Here is an 18798-nt window from a genome sequence, read left to right as displayed (position 1 = left end):
CATCATCTACGTGGACAGGCACACCCTCAATGCCCTCTATCATCTGCTCCATGATCCTGTGGAAGATTTCAGAGGCTGAGACAATGCCGAACGGCATACGGTTATAACAGTACCTGCCAAATGGTGTGTTGAACGTGCAGAGCTTCCTGCTGGACTTGTCCAGTTGTATCTGCCAGAAACCACGCGATGCATCTAAGCTTTGTGAAGAATTTGTTGTGTGCCATCTCACTGGTCAGTTCCTCCCACTTCGGATCGGGTAGTGTTCCTGCATTATGTTCTGGTTAAGATCTTTGGGATCTATGCATATCCGCAACTCTCCTGAGGGCTTCTTCACACAGACCATTGAGCTGACCCAGTCAGTCGGTTCCGTCACTTTGGAGATGATGCCCTGGTCTTGGTGCTCCTGTAGCTGTGCCTTTAAACGTTCTTTCAGAGGAGCCGGCACCCGGCGTGGTGCATGGATCACAGGCGTGGCATCAGGCCTGAGTAGGATCTTGTAGCAGTATGGCAGAGTGCCCATTCCATCAAACACATCCGGATATTGTGCAAGGATGTCATCAATGTCAGCCTGAAGATCCACATTGGAAGAAGACATGGCATGGACTCGCTGTACGAGGTTGAGTAGCTTGCATGCATGGGCACCGAGCAGGGATGCCTTATCGAAGCGCAGTGTGACATTGATGGTCTTGTTGGAGACGAATAGATTACAAGATCCTAGTGCAGTTACGGCATTGCCATTATAATCGAGGAGCTGGCAGGCTGGCGGAAGAATTTTGGGTTGCTTTTTAATGTGATCAAAATCAGCTTGAGAGATGAGTTTGGCAGAAGCACCAGTGTCCAGCTTAAACTGGATGCTGCATTGATTAACTTGTATGACTGCACGCCATTCGTCCGCAGAATCCACATTGAGGATAGATAGGCGTCTTGCTGAATTTGAGGAGGCATACTCATATGTAGTGATGATGCCCACATGATAGGGGGACTTCAGGCAGTCGTCCTCTGGATCCGTAGTGCTACCAGGATCAGAATCCAGTAAGTCTTGCTGTACACATCAAACGCGTTTGCGTTGGAATTGGGATCGCTGGCCCTTGACTGGTGGTGCAGACCTGCACAAGACTGCATAATGTCCAGGCTTCCCACAATCAAAACATCGCTTGCCTTTTGCAGGGCATTGCCGCTCTAAGTGGGTGGTTCCGCAGTTCGGGCACGTCATGACGTTGACGTCGTTACGCTCCGTGCGCCCAGCCGACATTCGCACCTGCGCAGTTTGGTTTTCGGCCGCTTCGTTCTCCCGTTCGTGTTGCGCATGCGTGAGGCCCCGGGAAAAGTGCGCGAAATGGCCGCTTTCATCGATACTGAAGCGCTGCATCCGGGCGATGGCCTGTACACTCTCTGCCTCGTGGGGGGCAAGTTTTTCGTATTTTGCCGATTTGAAACGGGAGTACCGATTTCTCGCATGCTCATGCACTATACACGTCTCGATTGCGACTGGCAGGGTCATGTGCTTAATTTTGAGGAGTTGCTCCCGCAAGGAATCGAAGTGCACCCGAAACACGATCTGATCCCTGATCATGGACCCAGCAGTTGCACCATAATTGCAGGACTGCACTAATATACAGAGATGAGTTAGAAAGGATTGGAACGGTTCATCCTTACCCTGAAGGCGTTGCTGGAAAATATAGTGTTCAAAGGTCTCGTTTGTTTCGACTTCACAGTGACTGTCAAACTTCTCCCAAACGGTCTTGAATTTGGCCTTGTCCTGGCTGTCGGTAAAATTAAGCGAGTTGAAACTCTGGATGGCTTGGTCCCCCGCAGTTGATAGGAGCAGCGCAATTTTTCTGGCATCGGACGCATCCTCGAGGTCTGAGGCCTCAGTGTAGAGAAGGAACCTTTGCTTGAAGACCCGCCAGTTGGCGCCGAGATTGCCGAAGATCCGCAGCTGTCAAGGGGCCTGGATCTTCTCCATGCCGCTGGAAGGCACTTGCTGGTCTTCATGGAATCACTCGAGGTAAACCACTTAGAGATAGTAGACTACTGGTACCATGTCGTGTTATTCACCCTGGGGTTACACGGACTGCAACTGGATGCATTTGTACTTGAAAGTAGACTCCAAACTTCGATGTAGTTCAATACGCTTTATTGAACTTGTTAAGCAGTGCACAAAGTTCGCTGTAGGTTTGACACTCTACTAATCTAAGCGTGCTTACTATAACTAACTAGACCAGACTAACTCTGAGCCAGGTGTAGAAGGTGCTAACTGATATATACACCCTGACTGTCACTACAGTTGTCACCAGTGGAAAGAGGCAGAGTGTTGATGCCTCATGTGTTTTATAGTAGGAGACAACCTTCTAGTGTTCTGCCTGGTGATTGGCTGTGTTCTGTCCTGTGTGTTGATTGGCTGTATTGGGTGTCTGTCACTGCCTGTCTGTATCTCATTATGTGCATGAGTGCATATCATGACAAAGGTTTGGGAGCACATTTAGAGCTCAAGGGAATAAAAGTCAGCAGAAGTATGATTACAAAACTGGCTGAGTGACAGGAAACAGGGAGTAGTGGTGATAGGTCATTTCTTGAAGTGGGGGAGGGTTTATGTTGGGGTTTCCTAGGGTCGGTATTAAGTTCTCTGCTTATCTTGATCTATATCAATGATTTAGACTTGGGTGTAAAGGGCACAATTTTTAAAAAAGATGATGCAAAACTTGGAAGTATTGTGAACTGAGGAGGACAGTGTAAAACGTCAAAAGGACAGAGATTTGGCATGGAATGTGTGGGCAAGTGGCAGGTGAAATTTAATGCGGAGAAGTACGAAGTGATTCATTTTGGTCAAAGAACGAGGTGACACAATATAAAATACAGGGTACAATTCTAAAGGGGGTGCAGAAGCACAGGGACTTGGGAGTATATGTGCACAGATCACTAAAGATAGCAGGACAAGTTGAGAAAGCAGTTAATAAAAAGCATGTGAAATTCTGGGTTTTAAAAATAGGGCTAAAGTAACTGATGGTACCTCAGAGGATGAGACTGGGAATTAATAATGGGAAATAAGAAAATGGCAGAAACTTTGAACAATATTTTGAATCGGTCTTCGTCGTAGAAGATACTGAAAGTATGCCAATAATCATAGAAAACTAGGGAGCAAAAGGGAGGTAAGAACTTAAAACTATCAATATCACTAGAAAATACATACTAAGCAATCATACGAGACTAAAAGCAGATGACCTGCATCCTAGTGTCTTATAAGAAGTAGTTGCAGGGACAGTGAATACATTAGTTGTAATCCTGAAATTCCCTAGATTCTGGTAAGGCCCCAATGGATGGGGAAACCACAGATGCACCGCTCCTCTTCAAGAAAGGGAGAGACAGAAAGCAAGAAACTATAGGCCAGTTAGCTCCAATGTCTGTCATTTTGAAAGTCCTGGAATCCATTATTATAAATTAATAGCAGGGCATTCATAAAACCATGCAGAGGGATGGTTTTATGAAATAAATCATGTTTGACAAATTTATTAGAATTCTTTGAGGATGTAACAAGCAGGTTGGGTAAAGGGGAACCAGCAGATGTGATGCATTTGGATACAAAATGAGGCTTGGTTGAGAGTCCAGACAGCTATTATAATACCAGCTCGTATCCTTTAAAAGCACGCCAAAAACCACAAAGCCCAGGAATAGGGTTGTGAATGCCAGAATTGGGATCTGCCTGCCACTTTTTATACAGATCCCAAGTCATCCTGACTTGGTTGATATTCAGGCTGCAGCACCGAGAAACACACCGCTGTTGTTGTTGTTGAGAAACACACCATTTTGCTGTTTGTTTTGGCCTCAGGAAGTTTCTCTTTGCTGAGGCCACACTTAGAGGGATTTAGATTCGGGGACCATTTTGTCTGGCAGCACCGATTTATTCCCCCCCTCCACTTTTTTGACTCCCCTCATCCCTTCCCAACCTTGAGGAGGCCCCCAGGAAGCCCCCCCCCCCCCCCCCACTTGACAAAGTCGCATCGGGCCCAACTCCTGGCAGTGCCAACCTGGCATTTGGGCAGATGGCACTGCCAGGCTGACAGTGCCAAGGTGTCCAGGTGCTAAGGGAGTGCCAGGGGGCCACTCTGCCCTATCGCCAACCACCAGGAAAATGTGAGCTTCTCCATCTCGGTATGAAGAACAGTAAAGCAACATGTTATTTAAATGGAGAAAGACTACAGAATGTTGTGGTACAGAGCAATTTGGGTGACCTCATACAAGAAACACAAAATGTTAGCCTGCAGATACAGACAGTAATTAGGATGTCAAATGGAACCTCGGTCTTTATTGCAAGGAGGATGGAGTATAAAAGTAGGAATGCCTTTCTACAACTGTGTACACTGTTGGCGAGACCACAACTGGAGTACTGGGTACAGTTTTGGTCTTCTTATTTAAGGAGAGATATACTTGCATTGGAGGCAGTTCAGAGAAGGTTCACTAGATTGATCCTGATATAAAGGCTTGGCTATTGAGGAAAGGTTGAATAGGTGTTGCCTGTACTCAGTGGAATTCAGAAGAATGAGACGTGACCTTATTGAAACAAGTAAGATTCTGAGGGAGTTTGAAAGTGAAGATACTGAGAGAATGTTTCCTCTGTGGGGGAATTTAGAACCAGGGGAATAACTTCAGAATAATGTGTGCTCCATTATTCAATACTTGTAAGGCTGAGATTGACAGATTTTTGATCTCTCAGGGAATTAAGGGATAGGGGACTCGGCAAGAAAATGAAGTTGAAGCCCAAGGTCAGCCATAATTACATTGAATGGCTGAGCAGGTTCGATGGGCCACATGGTCTACTCCTGCCCCTATTAGATGTGTTCTTGAGGGTTTGCCATTTAAGATAGAGATGGGGAGAAATTTCTTCTCTCTAAGGGTCCTTGGAATCTATGGAATTTTCAAACTCAAAAGCCTTGGAGATTGAGTCATTGAATGTACTCAAGGTTGAGATATGCAGATTTCTGAGCTATAGTTGAGTCAAGGGTTACGGGGAATAGCCAGAAAAGTGGAGCTGAGGCCAAGATAAGATCAACCTTGATCGTACTGAATGGTGGAGCAGGCCGAGGGAATCATGTGGCCTACTCCTACCCCTATTTCTTATATTCTTACCTCCATGCTTCTTCATTTCAAACTTCCTATCCAGCATAGACTAAGGAGACTGTAGCTTTCTTTTTAAATTGTTATAAATGGGAAAGAATCCTGTACAAGGTGTGAAAATATAATTGATGATTAGGAATATAATTATTGAATTGTAAGGGACGCCTTCTAGATACATACATACCCAATTATAGCATATTGTCCTTGTTGCATCAGCTCTACACCAATTGAGAACCACATACACCTTCATAATGCAGTTTTGATTATCCTATTAGAAAATCATGACTTTTGATTCCCTAATTACAAATTAATTGTAATCTTTGAAAATGATGAGTGCTAAGTAAGCCACAAAACTAATCTAATTTTCTGGCAGCACAAGAGGGAGTTATCTTGCTATAACTGTGATGCATAATTTTCTGCAAGTAGCGGCAATCAATCCTAAATAGTTTTGACCCTTAAGCTCCTATTAAAGCAACACTGTAAGTCTATATACTTGGCGCAAATAAATTTTATTTCTAGTGTTTCAAGGAAATAAAAATCTAGTTAAATTGAAATCTGAATATTTATTTGTAACGGTTTCCTTCACATATATCTAGCTTCTCTTTATGATTTATCATACATGCATATGAACAAGTGATCACAGCTCTTTTACAAATAAAATTCACACTAAAGCATTAGACTTATTACTTAATGCTCATGGTATGAAATGTTAGATGATCATATTTTACAGTTTCCTCACTTTTTAAATTAAATTTGTATAACCAGGATTCATTAATTAATTCCTTCTTACAGAGTTACAAAGAAACATGTAATGCGTCGTGATCTTGGCTTTTAAATGGACAATTAGAATTGAGACTCTTACGAGCCTGGTGCTGAAAGAGTTCTTGAAGAGACCTGTAAGGCTGAGGAGATTCCTAAGGCAATTACTTGTCTGCTTTTGGGAAGAATGCTGGTAAGACAAATTATTGGTCTCCTTCATCCTGTATGGGCATTGACCTGGATCACCAATGAAACAAAGCAACGGGAATTCCTTAAAGAGCAGACAAAGTTTGCACCAATGAATTAGTTTGGTTTCGCATCTGCAAAATTTTAGCATTGATGTATTTATAGCCTTGCATTTAATGAGTTAATAATATTGAAGCCTAATGTTGAGTTTCTAGCAGATCTCGAACTTTGAAAGTTCACTCAATGACAATAAAGATCATGCTGTATGGGTCAATTACTCGTGAGATCCATAATGTTTGATACCGATTTTAAAACCAGGAGCTGGCAATGATGAGGCTTATGAGAAGCTCACCAAAATCAAACTAATTGAAGTATACTCTTATGGGATACTAGGAAGATATTCCAAATATTAATTGGATCATATATGTTATATTTTAAATAATGACTTATCTAAAATATATATATTACTCTTGAATCCACCAGGATGATAAAATGACCAATAGTCTTCTTGTTGAAAGATGAACTATTTAATGAGTAATAAAATAATAAACTGTGAGTCCTTTTATTCAATACTAAACTAACTATAAAGAAATAAAGTACAATACAGATAACTATATAACTATACACTGTTATAACAAACTAGTTCTAACTTCTCTCACTCTAGCTATTCTATGTCTTGCTTGTTCACTGTTCTGGATCACACTCTCTAACTAACTAAAAAGAGCGGGAATCCAGTTCTTATAGTATCTAACTTTGCGACATCTAGTGTTGAAATGACTGTACTACATTTGCATACATTGATCATGTATACTGATATCTGAACATCACTACAACATACAGCATCAACAAATTAATAGGAATAAAATAGAATCCATCATCAGAGACAGAATGACTGAGAACTTGACCAAGTATTACCTAACTAAAGAGAATCAGCGTGAATTTATGAAGATTAAGTCATGTCTAATCATCAACATCTTGGAGGTTACTATTGGGCAGAAACTTAACAGGACCAACTGTTTAAAAAGTATGGCTACAAGAGCAGGGATTCAAGAAGGCAGCTTACCACCAACTTCTCAGGGAAGTTAGGAATTGCCTTGCCAGCATAAAGAACGCATTAAAAAAATTGAGCTGAACTTTTACAAGCTTGGTTGTTTGGGGAGTGTCTATGGATGTTGTGTATATGGTGCTGAACATTATGCAATTTTGCACTTCTGACCTTATGATAGCGAGAAGATCATTGGTGAAGTAGCTGGTGATGGTTGGGCCTAGGACATTACCTTGAGGGACTCGTGCAGTGACATGCTGGGACTAAGACGATTGGCCTCCAACAATCACAATCATATTCCTTTGTGGTCAGTATGACTTCAACCAGTGAAGAGTTTCCCCCTTGATTCCCATTGACTTCAGTTTTTCCAGGGCTCCTTGATGCCACATTCAGCCAAATGCTTCCTTGATTTCAAGGGCAGTCACTCTCACCTCCTCTCTAGAGTTCAGCTCTTTTATACCTTTTAGGACTAAGACTGTAATGAGGTCAGGAGCTGAATGGCCCTGGCGGTACCCAAATTGATCATCAGTGAGCAGGTTATTGCTGAGTAAGTGCTACTTGATAACATTGTTGATGACGCCTTCCCTCACTCTACTGATGATTGAGAGTAAACGATGAGACAGTAAATGGCCTGTTGGATTTGTACTGCTTTTTTAGTGCACAGTAAAGAATGATGCCTGGTGTAACATTTCAAATTCTAACTACATTCTATATAATTATCTCTTCTCAACTTCCTTTTGAACTTGGGCGGCACTGCTGCCTCACAGCGCTGAGGACCCGGGTTCAATCCTGGCCCCAGGTCGCTGTCCGTGTGGAGTTTGCACATTCTCCCCGGGTCTCACCCCCACAAACCAAAGATGTGCATGGTAGGTGAATTGGCCACACTAAATTGTCCCTTAATTGGGTACTTTAAATTCATTGAAAAAAACTTCCATTTGAACTCTTTGATATTATTGTAATTCTATAATTTCTCATCACTTGCTGTATTACTGACCACGAAATGCCATTATCACTCTTGATCTTATTATAATCATTTATACTCTCTTGTAGATCACTCCCTAGCCTCCTTTCATAAAATAAAATCCTAACTTCTCAAATGTCTTTTCAGAACTGTCAGTCTCTTATTTGTTAAAATCACAGCGCACCTATCCTTGGTTGTTATGTCCTTCCTCTAATGGAGCACACACAACCATGCACAGTACTCCAACAACCTACTGGGAAGTATTTTCTCTGGAAGAATAATGAAATATGAATGAAAAGTAGATTGGAAATGTTATTCGACACGCACACAAATGTAATAGTTTCCATTACCTTTGATCATGGGATAGGTCCATAGCCCTGATGCCAGCATCGCAACCAGGGTAAACATACAGTTGCTTGAAGTCACAGGCTTGCCACACTTCTACCACACCATTATCTCCCCCTGTTACTAGGTTTTGTCCATCACTGCTGAGAAGCAATGCCTAGAGAAAAGAAACAGTATTCTGTAATTTAGAATTTTAAAAAATCCTTTAATTACATAAATAAATCGTAACAAACCTAATGAGGAGAAATTGGAGACAACTACGACAAGAGGCCGTAAAATGTGTACAAAGTCCAAATTTGATTGGGCCTCGCTTACACAATATTGACCACATGGGCGTACTGATGCAACTTGCCATTCAGAGAGTTAGAAATTAGCAAGTTGGTTTGCCAGTATGTCTGGGGGCCGTGGGGCCACTGGGGAGGAACTACAGGATTTCAGGCCAGGGTTAGACGCAGCTTGTTATATTGCGCGGAGGGAGGAGGTACACAAAAGTGAAAATGAAAAAAATTGGACTGAGCTTTTTTTTTGCTCATGGCTCCAAGCAGACCCTTCTTGGAAGCGTCAGACTGCTGAAGATCCAGAACAAATGGATGGACCATGCTGCACACCACTTATTTACTGTACGGCACCTAAACATGTAAGGCAGAAAAGGGTCACCAAATGCAAAGTCCAGAATTTCTAGACTTTAAACTGAGTGAGTGTAAAAAATTATATCAGTGATTTACTGCCTATCCAACAAGGAATATTCTGAGGTTTCCCATTTGATAAAAATGAATAGTTTACCATAATAATATTTTCTTGTTGGTTAGAAATTATTTATCAAATTCAGTTTTTGATTATTCTTTTCCTGTCTGTTCATTGAAACCAGAAACATAATTGCTGGAGAATGGAAGGGCTCTGTATTCCGTGCCGTTATGTCAATCTTCATGCAGTCTAACTCATATTCAATTCAGGGTGAACACCACCTTAGAAATTTTCAACTGGTCAACCAGTAACTGGCACTTCAAAAGTTACAAGACACAATTAAAGAGGAAGTTTGATCACTTTAATAAAAAAATCAGTTGGTAAGCATGGAAAAGACACAAAGAATCAAAGCAGTCATAATCTAAAAGTCTACTTCACTAAAAAATGGATATGTTTTGCAGCTTCATACGTCACTTACTCTGGTTGAATCATTGGTCTCCATCTGCCCTAATAGTTTGCCATTGATACTAAAATTACAGAATCGTCCTCGCTCATAGTAGATGATACAATGGCCTTCACTGGATACAGAAATAAGACGTGGGTAGACACAGTTTTCCGGCCCCTCCAGGGCTCTAAGAAGATCTCCAGTAATTGTATGCACCAGACATGGCCCTTCTGTAACAATACATCAATATGTTCAGAAAAATACTCAAACATCTGCTGGAAAGGATTGAAATTGTTCATTCCTTTAGATGGGTGATACTTTGGGATTAAACTATGCTCAAGAGAAAACACTGACTCATTAAAATATTAAAAATATTAATACTTTGTGCTGTGGTATTCCTGCTCACCTTTGGCACCACTGATGACAAGTCCCAGTTCAGCACACACAGATACAGAAACGACTTCATGGTCATGCCCCGTCAAGACAGCTCTAGGAGCCGGGTAGTCACCTAAAGCAAAAATCAGAGACCATGCCATTGAGTAAAAAGTGGAAAGAATATAGAACTGGCATGTCCTTCAGTTGAACATATTATGCGTATTGTACCCTTTGAATTAAAGCAGCTTGGCATCTTGATATCAAAGGTGACATTTGATCACGTACAGCACCAAGACGCCTGGGTAAGCCTGAAATCAGGAGAATCAGGTAGAAACTCATACCTGGCACAAAGGAAGATAATTGTGACCATGGGGTGGGGATGGTTAATCACCTTATTTGGAGTCCTCAGACCAGTAATTTGATTTCTGCACAGTATATGGTCTAATTCCGACAACTGAAGGATTGAACTGAACAGTGTAGCAGCTGATTAAAAAGCTACTCCAAGATCATCCATTTGTATTTTAGGGGAAGAGAATAGTAGAAGGAATGGATATACCCAAAGAGTGGGAGGTGGTGCAAATATGATAATTCACCAAATAAGGTGCAAAGACAATATGATGTCTTAAGCTTGAAAGGGAGATTTTTTAAAAAAGTGTGAACCAATTTTTTATTCCATTAATACATAGAGGAAGCACGGGAACATAGCACAGAAAGGGTTAATGCCTGTAACAGCAAATGTTCGGAATCAGAGTAATCATTTAAAAATAAATTGATTATTCTATCACTGTCACATTATTTCTAACAGATGTTATGGGCGAGACGTTTTCAGAACCCCAAAATGTACCATGGAGTTCAACCAACCTCACCCTTTAATGTATTCGTTGCTTTTCCTAGCCCACGGCTTTTTTCCTAGGTGTTGGATTACAATTATGGACACGTGGGTTTTTAAACACAAAACACTGTTTATTCCATGAACTCAACTTAACATCCTAAATAAGCATTGGATCTCTTAAAACCCCTTACTTCAAAGATAACTCAGAAAATATTGCAACAGTAAATAATTCCTTAAAATGTTCCTTCAAACCTCCAAGAGACTTAACACCTTTAAACAGTATCACGTCAGGTTAAAGGATATATATATTTTCTGTAGAATGGCAGAGATATATTAGTTTGGGTGACTTCAGCTCCAGCACCTTGCTTTCTTCCTGCAAGCAACTCATAGCAAACCAGAACTTCTCAAGCTGCTGTCTCAAACTGGCTTTCTCCTTTTTAAGCAGCTCACAGCAAAACAGCTAGGCACTTTTAAACTGCTCTCAGCAAAACCAGCCAGGCACTTTTCAAACTGCAAAACCAAAAACTGCAAAATGGCTGAACTGAGCTGAGCTCCACCCACTCTATGACATCACTGTTTTCTTAAAGGTACATTGCTTAAACATCCAGTTCTTAAAAGCACTCTCGCATGACAGAGATGTGATGGGAGGTTAGAGGTTGTAACATGCATGCAGGTAAAGTAGGAACACTACTTCTTGAAAATAAAAGTGGATTTTCAAAATGAATATCTGAACTTTGTTCAATGGCTCACCTCCGCGGTCCACTGTGCAGTAAATGAGGCTGCCATGCCAGAGTGTTGCTTCTGAACCACACCAGGCGTTGCTTAATAGTTGTCCACCATGGCACAAACCATCGCCTTGCAAGATGGAAGGTTGCCACTATATTTGAGTTATCATTATATTTATACCAGGGGGTATTTTTTACACGTTATATTAGGTGAATTATTGTGAAAGATCCTCAACTTTGCAGCAAGAAATGAAAATTGAGATAGAAAAGTTGCCTTTGAAAATGTTGAAGTGAAGGTTTCAACTAAGTTTTATATCAATTGCAGCCAACAAAGTATCCCATTTGCACACAGTGTGCTCCCACAAACAGCAATGTGACAATGACCAGATAATCTGCTTCTGAGATATTGATTGATGGATAAATATTGGCCTGGGCAAAAGGGACAACTAAAACAAAAGTGAAATATTGCACATGCTGGCAATGCAAAATAAAAACAAAATGTTGGAAATACGCAGTATATCAGGCACCATTTGTGGAGAGAAACAGAGTTGATATCAGAACTCCCAAAGAAGGATTATCGACCTGATATGCTGGCCTCGATTTAGCGGCCGTGTTGGCCATGGGCGCAATTCCCGAAATGGTTGCCAAATCTCGCAGGATACGGAAAACACGATTCTTGAGATTTTGGTTTGCAATCCTCTGACCTGCCTCCGGTGACTCAATCGGGTTCCCGCCCAAGAAGGGCGCGAGCCTGATTTGCATTCATTACCATCACATTGGCGGGTGTCATGACGCATCGTTTGCCTGCGTTGTATCTTTCATCGAGCCAGCCGGACAACACGCCAAATCACTGCTGCTCTTGAAAAATTGAAATCTGGTACCAAGACCTCTGGGAAAGGGGGGATGATGGGTGCAGCCACATCCTATATGAAGTGGGCGAGGAAGAGTGCCTCACTGAGATCCCGGGTGCTCGCCGCTGCCACTTGTCCTCCATCCTCCGGTTGGTCCTGCGGGTCCTCCCCGGGCTCATCCTCCAGCCCCTCATGGTCCGGCACCTCCTCGTCCTCCTCCTCAGAGATGGGCACGTTTCTCCCTCTCAACCATGTCGCCCGCTGCTGTGCCATGTTGTGGAAGATGAGCAGACTGGTGCCAACCCTCTGGGGGTGTACTGCAGTGCACCACCAGAATGGTTGAGGCACTGGAACCGGATCTTGAGGAGTTCGATGCACCATCCAATGGCAGCCCGGATGGTCACATGGGCCTCGTTCTCTCAGGTCTCCGCTTCAGTCACCGGCATCTGCACTGGCATCATTAACCAGGTCCTCAGCGGGTATCCCTTATCCCCCAAGAGCAACCGGCCATTCTAGGTGATCCTTGAAGAGACTGGAGATGTCCGACTGCCATAGGATGTAGCTGTTGTGTCCATTCCCAGGGAAGCATGTACAAACATGCATGTTCTTCATGTGGTGGCAGCACACAGCTGGATGTTCAGGGTGTGGAACCTCTTCCTGTTGATGCAGGGCACTCCCAGACGGCCCGGTGAGGACAAGGCAACATGCATGCCATTTATTAGCTCCTGGACCTGGGGCATCCTGTAGATGGCGGAGCATCCTGCTGCCCGAGCATCTTGTTTGGCTTGGTCCATGTCAAAATTTATATAGTCCGCGACCGGCGAACAGGACATTTGTGACTTCATGGATGCACTTTTAGGATGTAGCTTGTGAGATGCTACACAAGTCGCCGCTCGAGCCCTGGAATGATCCTGAGGCATAGATGCTCAGGGCTGTGGTGACCTTGACGGCCTCTGGGAGCAGGTAAACCTCTCCTCCACATGGTGCCAAGTCCGCAAGGACATGACACAGGTGCTGCACTGTCCTCTTGTTGAGGCGGAGCCTCCTGTGGCACACGATGTCCAGCATTTTCTTGAAAGAACAGCAGTGCTTGTACAATCTGGGCTGCCACTGGCCTCCCCCTCCCGTCTCTCCCTGGCTTGTTGAGCAGCCGGGGCCTGCAGCATGTTGGGCGGGGCCCTGCACGTGGGCCGCCATCTTGCACCCCTGTCGACATTGCTACCGCCACCTCTCCCACCCCCCGTCGGCCTGTCAGCAGCACCATTCGGGCAACTTCCGCATGGTCCAAGGTATCGTTCATATCATTTAATATCTGTAAGGATTTGGGAGAGGGTATGAGACTGACAACCAGTGGTGCCTTCCACCCCAGAACCCTCCAGTCTCCCCATTGCTCCCCTCCCACTCCCACCACCTGGCACGCCCTGTCCACACACACCCGGCCGCAGTGGAGACCCTTGCTCACCGGATCTCAGACCCTGTACCCCAGATACCCGCACGTATTGTTATATGGACCGGGCGCTATTCCCCTCCCCGGTGCAGACACCCACTCATTGTTCGCGGTGATGTCCCCGTTGCTGTTGCCCAGCATCTGGGTGTTCAGATGTTGGCTGCTGCATCCTAGATGTTGCCTCCCACAGTGATCAGGCCTCATGGTCTGATTGAGATACGAGGCAATAATCCCCACATGCTACATGGCACGCCCACCCATGGGAATCCACTTTGGATATGTGAAGTGCTCGCTTAACTATGATTGCCAATTCCCAATTAGCAATAGCCTTCAGCCAGGCGGCCAGAGGCCTCGTGGTCAGTGGGAGTTATGGGTGGTTGGTGGGGCAGGCGGACTGGGGTTGCTCCCGGAACGGGACCATGTGGTCCAGGGGTTGGCATGACAGGCCCGCGGGTGCTGGGACATCCATCAACACCCCCGCCCCACCCACATCCACAGCCCAGGCCATGAGCAGCCACTCCTCCGCTCTGCAACCCCCCCTTCCACCGATGGCAGCCCACCCCTACCGAGGCTTGCCCCTTGGAGGCTCCCTACCCCGCTCCGAGCACCAGGGCAGCAACCCCAGCTCTTTGCCCGTGAGTGAAGATGGCTACTCATCTCCTTGGATCCCCGCAGCAGTCCTTTAGTCAGCTTCACGTTTTTAAAAAGGAGTACTAATTGGCGCCCTCGTGACTGCTTACTCGGGAGGCCATTAGATCACGGGGAGCCATTAAATAGGGGCTGTCACTCCTGTTAATTGTATGGAGATTGGGCTTAAATGGTGATTATTGGATTCTTGGCACGTCACGGAAGGATCCCGATTTTGCCAACGGGAGCGGACTGGTTAGATCGCAAACAGATCGGCACTCAGTGTGATTCTAGATTTTGGCCTCTCCTGCGATTTAACGGCCTCCTCGCTTAAAGTATTTGTTCATCACATTTGCTGTATGATTAACATCAACAGAAACCAGGGGCAGGATTTATCGACCACCCTGCCGCATGTTGTTCACAGGAGGCACTGTGGGATCTACCGGTCCTGCCGCTGTCAACGGGATTTCCCGTGCACTGGCGTGGGCCCGGAATTTCCCGCCCGGGCGAACAGCTGGTAAATCGCGGACCAGTAATCAGTCCCTCAGTGCCAAACTGCAACTTGTTTTCTGCATTTAGTAAACATTTCGGTAAAACCATCAGGTGAAAATTAGTGTAGGTGACATGGATTCAATCCATTGGTGAGAGAACTGATGGAAAACCTATGTCCGCGCTCCAAGGAGTGCCCAAACTACTTCAGTGTAATCAGGCAATGGCAGCGTCTCACTTCTGGCAGAAACAGGTCCCAGCAGGGTTGAAATCCCGCCCCTGAGAACTGCCAGCCATGCCACCAGGAGCATTATCTGCTGCAGCTAAATGTTTGAAGCCTTAACCAGGGATAATTGCTGTATCCCTGGAGACAGGTGAATGTGGGCTGGTTGATGGCAGCAGGATAGGGGTTGTTGGCAAGGAAGGAATGAGGGCGGAATGTTAGAGTGGCTCGCAAAGGGCATCTTCTGAATACCCGGTTCCTCAGTTAGGCACTAAGTGCATTTGAAAGAAGGACCCCACTGAGAAGCCCTTGACAAGCCTGGCAGGGTTTGCTTGGGTGGCGTTTAGGAGGCATGGGAGACCTGCCTGAGTTCAGGAGAATCCTTGAGCCACCAATCCTGAGTTCAGGGTTAATGGCCTTTAAGTGGTTCAATAATTAGCTTTGTTAGCTAATAGGATGGTTCCCCATGTCAGCCCAGCCAATTTTCCTGCTGCCGGCTAAATGGAGGCCAGCTTTTCCATGGCAGAATGGCCTCCGCTGCATTTATACCACCTCGCCCGCTCTGGAAGTGGTGGTTGGGGGGGGGGGGGGTTCTATTAAACTTAAACCCCGGCCCAGGAAACTACATGGCACTGTATCAGAGACGATAATCCTACTATACGCCCTGTACACATACATCTGCGTGGCAAAATTTGGTTCCAACGCCATCTACAAGTTTGCTGATGATACGACCATAGTGGGCCGGATCTCGAATAACGATGAGTCAGAATACAGGAGGGAGACACGGGACCTAGTGGAGTGGTGCAGCGACAACAATCTATCCCTCAATACCAGTAAAACTAAAGAGCTGGTCATTGACTTCAGGAAGCAAAGTACTATACACACCCCTGTCAGCATCAATGGGACCAAGGTGGAGATGGTTAGCAGTTTCAAATTCCTAGGGGTACACAAATCCAAAAACCTGTCCTAGTCCACCCACGTCGACGCTACCACCAAGCACAACAGCACCTATATTTCCTCGGGAAACTAAAGAAATTCGGCATGTCCACATTAACTCTCACCAACTTTTACAGACACACCATAGAAAGCATCCTATCTGGCTGCATCACAGCCTGGTATGGCAACTGCTCGGCCCAAGACCGCAAGAAACTTCAGAGAATCGTGAATATAGCCCAGTCCATCACACAAACCTGCCTCCCATCCATTGACTCCATCTACACCTCCCGCTGCCTGGGGAAAGCGGGCAGCATAATCAAAGACCCCTCCCACCCGGCTTACTCACTCTTCCAACTTCTTCCATCGGGCAGGAGATCCAAAAGTCTAAGAACACGCACAAGCAGACTCAAAAATAGCTTCTTCCCCGCTGTTACCAGACTCCTAAACAACCCCCTTATGGACTGACCTCATTAACACTACACTCCTGTGTGCTTCACCCGATGCTGGTGTTATGTAGTTACATTGTGTACCTTGTGTTGCCCTATTATGTATTTTCTTTTATTTCCTTTTCTTTTCATGTACTTAATAATCTGTTGAACTGCTCATAGAAAAATACATTTCACTGTACCTCGGTATATGTGACAGTAAACAAAATCCAATTCAATCCAATCCATTCCAGTTTAATAAGTCAGATCAGAGCTGGTAAAATGCAATTGGCTACATATATAATGAACGTGACCAACATGTTCTGGAAGTGTCAACAGCCGATTAATATTCATTTTTATCATGGAGTTGCGAGAAAGCCAGTTTGAGATGTTGAATGAAACAAGAGATTATTGCAAATTCCATCTGCAAACAACAGGAGTCCTTTTAACATAATTCATGAATAATTAAACTGAAGATTAAACTAAAAGCTACTGTGTTTTTTTAGGATTTCATTCGTTGACAACGCAAGACGTTTGTGGAAAGACTATACAATCTCAACAAAGGTGTTCAGATTTCATTACTTCTTAAAGCCGCCAAAAGTTGATTGATTAAATGCTATAAAACTGAAGCTATGTTCCCTTATGGCTTTGTATCCCGACAGTAATTTTAATAATTGTTTAGATTTTAATAGTGCAAACAAAACAAATATTTTCAGTTTAATAATGAATGATTTTTAGTTGGAATTATTAGAAGTAATTTTAAAAATATATTATTTAAAAGTCAAATAATTGTGATTAAATTAAAGATGATGTAACAACAAACTGCAACATGCAAAGTACTATGTGGATTGGCAGTTGGCAGTGTCCACACATCGTGTTCCAATCTCAGTCAGGGTTGAGCCATAAGGGGGAGGCATCGAGTTGGGATTTACAGTTCCTTACAGGGAAAGAAAGTGGGGAATAAAATCAGACACCAAGTCACTTTAGGCTGTTGCAACGTATCTGTGAGTGAACGATATGGGGTTTCTTGCCTGCCTTGTCCTCTTGATGATGAAAGGATAGAAACTAGAAACTAAAACAATGGAGGGGGAAACAAAGAAAACAAATTTTTAAAAAAAAATGAAGTGTGCTCAAAAGGCAACAATGGTTTGTGGATTCCGAAAATAAAAAAAGTTACAGATCATATGAACTGAATTAAATATGAATGGCACATTGATGCAATACATAAGTTTACTCTGGATTACAACCCTCCCCCAAAACAAAAACAAAAAATGCATGGATGCGTGCTCTTTGGAGTTGTCTAATGAGAAATGTCAGGTGAAATCCCTCTAATCAATGGGCTTTCAGGCCCTTGGGACACAGTGTGAATTGAATTGATCCCTTTAAGAGAACAGCAGTCAAAGGCTGAATGTAATATATTGCAGAAAATGCTCTGGAGGATTCTTGGCCAAGTGCAACACACCTGCCTGACAAAAAAAGATTCAATCAACTCCTATTCCAACATAAGATGTCGGAGTCTTGCAGCTCTTCAACATAGGGCACCAGCTTCAATTAGAGAGTGCAAATTAATTTTTATCACTTTTAAATTAGTTTTTTTTCCAGTTGTGAATTGCTCTGCATCAGATTAAAGCATCTGCCACCAGATCTATCACAGTTTCACTTTCAAAACCGATAAATGTGATGTTTGATGACAATATACTGCAGCATTCAAATGCAAGCTTTACCAATGAAGTGCAAATAATTCAAGCAATTTACGCATTTCAAACAGACACATTCTGTTCCAACATACAAATTTTCTCTCAATTGCATGGAGGATATTTCTTCTTTATTCATTAAACAATTATTTCAGCATTTTACATACAATTGTTCAACAATTATTCATTTCATAGGAGAAGCAGCACCACCCCAAATGAAAAACAATCAGGTAACACTTCATAACTACCATGTAAGAAAGTGTCTTGGTTGAAAATTCTGGGTTCAGTTTTAACACCTATACTTTCTGGGCCTCTTCTGGCCTTGACTCCTCTCCCTGGCAGGTTAGTTCTGGCAGGTAAACTATCACTACTAACTCTCACTCAGGCCTCAATTTAAAATAGCAGTTTTGACCCTGATTACATCATCAGAACTGAATTTGCACATATGCAATGAAGTCACACCTGTTTTGTGTGGTGTCCTTGCAGCCTGAAATTTCATATTGCAGCCAGCCAGATTGGGGGAGACAAAGGCACGAGTAAACCCCCGCTCTATGCTGACTGACCCCCCACATGTTTACTAACAGACGGGGAGAGTTAAAACGGAGCACTCTGAATAAACTATGAATATAGAATCTGC

The 18798-nt window shown here is 43.7% G+C and overlaps 1 protein-coding gene across 3 annotated transcripts in view; it reads right to left on the bottom strand.

Annotated features, from left to right (window-relative positions):
* Positions 1-18798, bottom strand: part of nbeaa (neurobeachin a) — a 1435335-nt gene that overhangs the window by 23373 nt on the left and 1393164 nt on the right. For all 3 annotated transcript variants that reach the window (XM_072477018.1, XM_072477016.1, XM_072477017.1), the window contains 3 exons: positions 9944-10045; positions 9571-9767; positions 8414-8565 (listed from right to left, as the gene is read on the bottom strand). In XM_072477018.1, coding sequence (XP_072333119.1) covers positions 8414-8565; positions 9571-9767; positions 9944-10045 — 451 coding nt within the window. The remainder of the gene's footprint in view (positions 1-8413; positions 8566-9570; positions 9768-9943; positions 10046-18798) is intronic.

The sequence above is a fragment of the Scyliorhinus torazame genome, chromosome 15, assembly GCF_047496885.1.
Source record: "Scyliorhinus torazame isolate Kashiwa2021f chromosome 15, sScyTor2.1, whole genome shotgun sequence".
NCBI classification, from domain to species: Eukaryota; Metazoa; Chordata; class Chondrichthyes; order Carcharhiniformes; family Scyliorhinidae; genus Scyliorhinus; species Scyliorhinus torazame.
The sequence above is the reverse complement of the archived record's forward strand: the minus strand, read 5'-3'. Positions and strand labels throughout refer to the sequence as shown.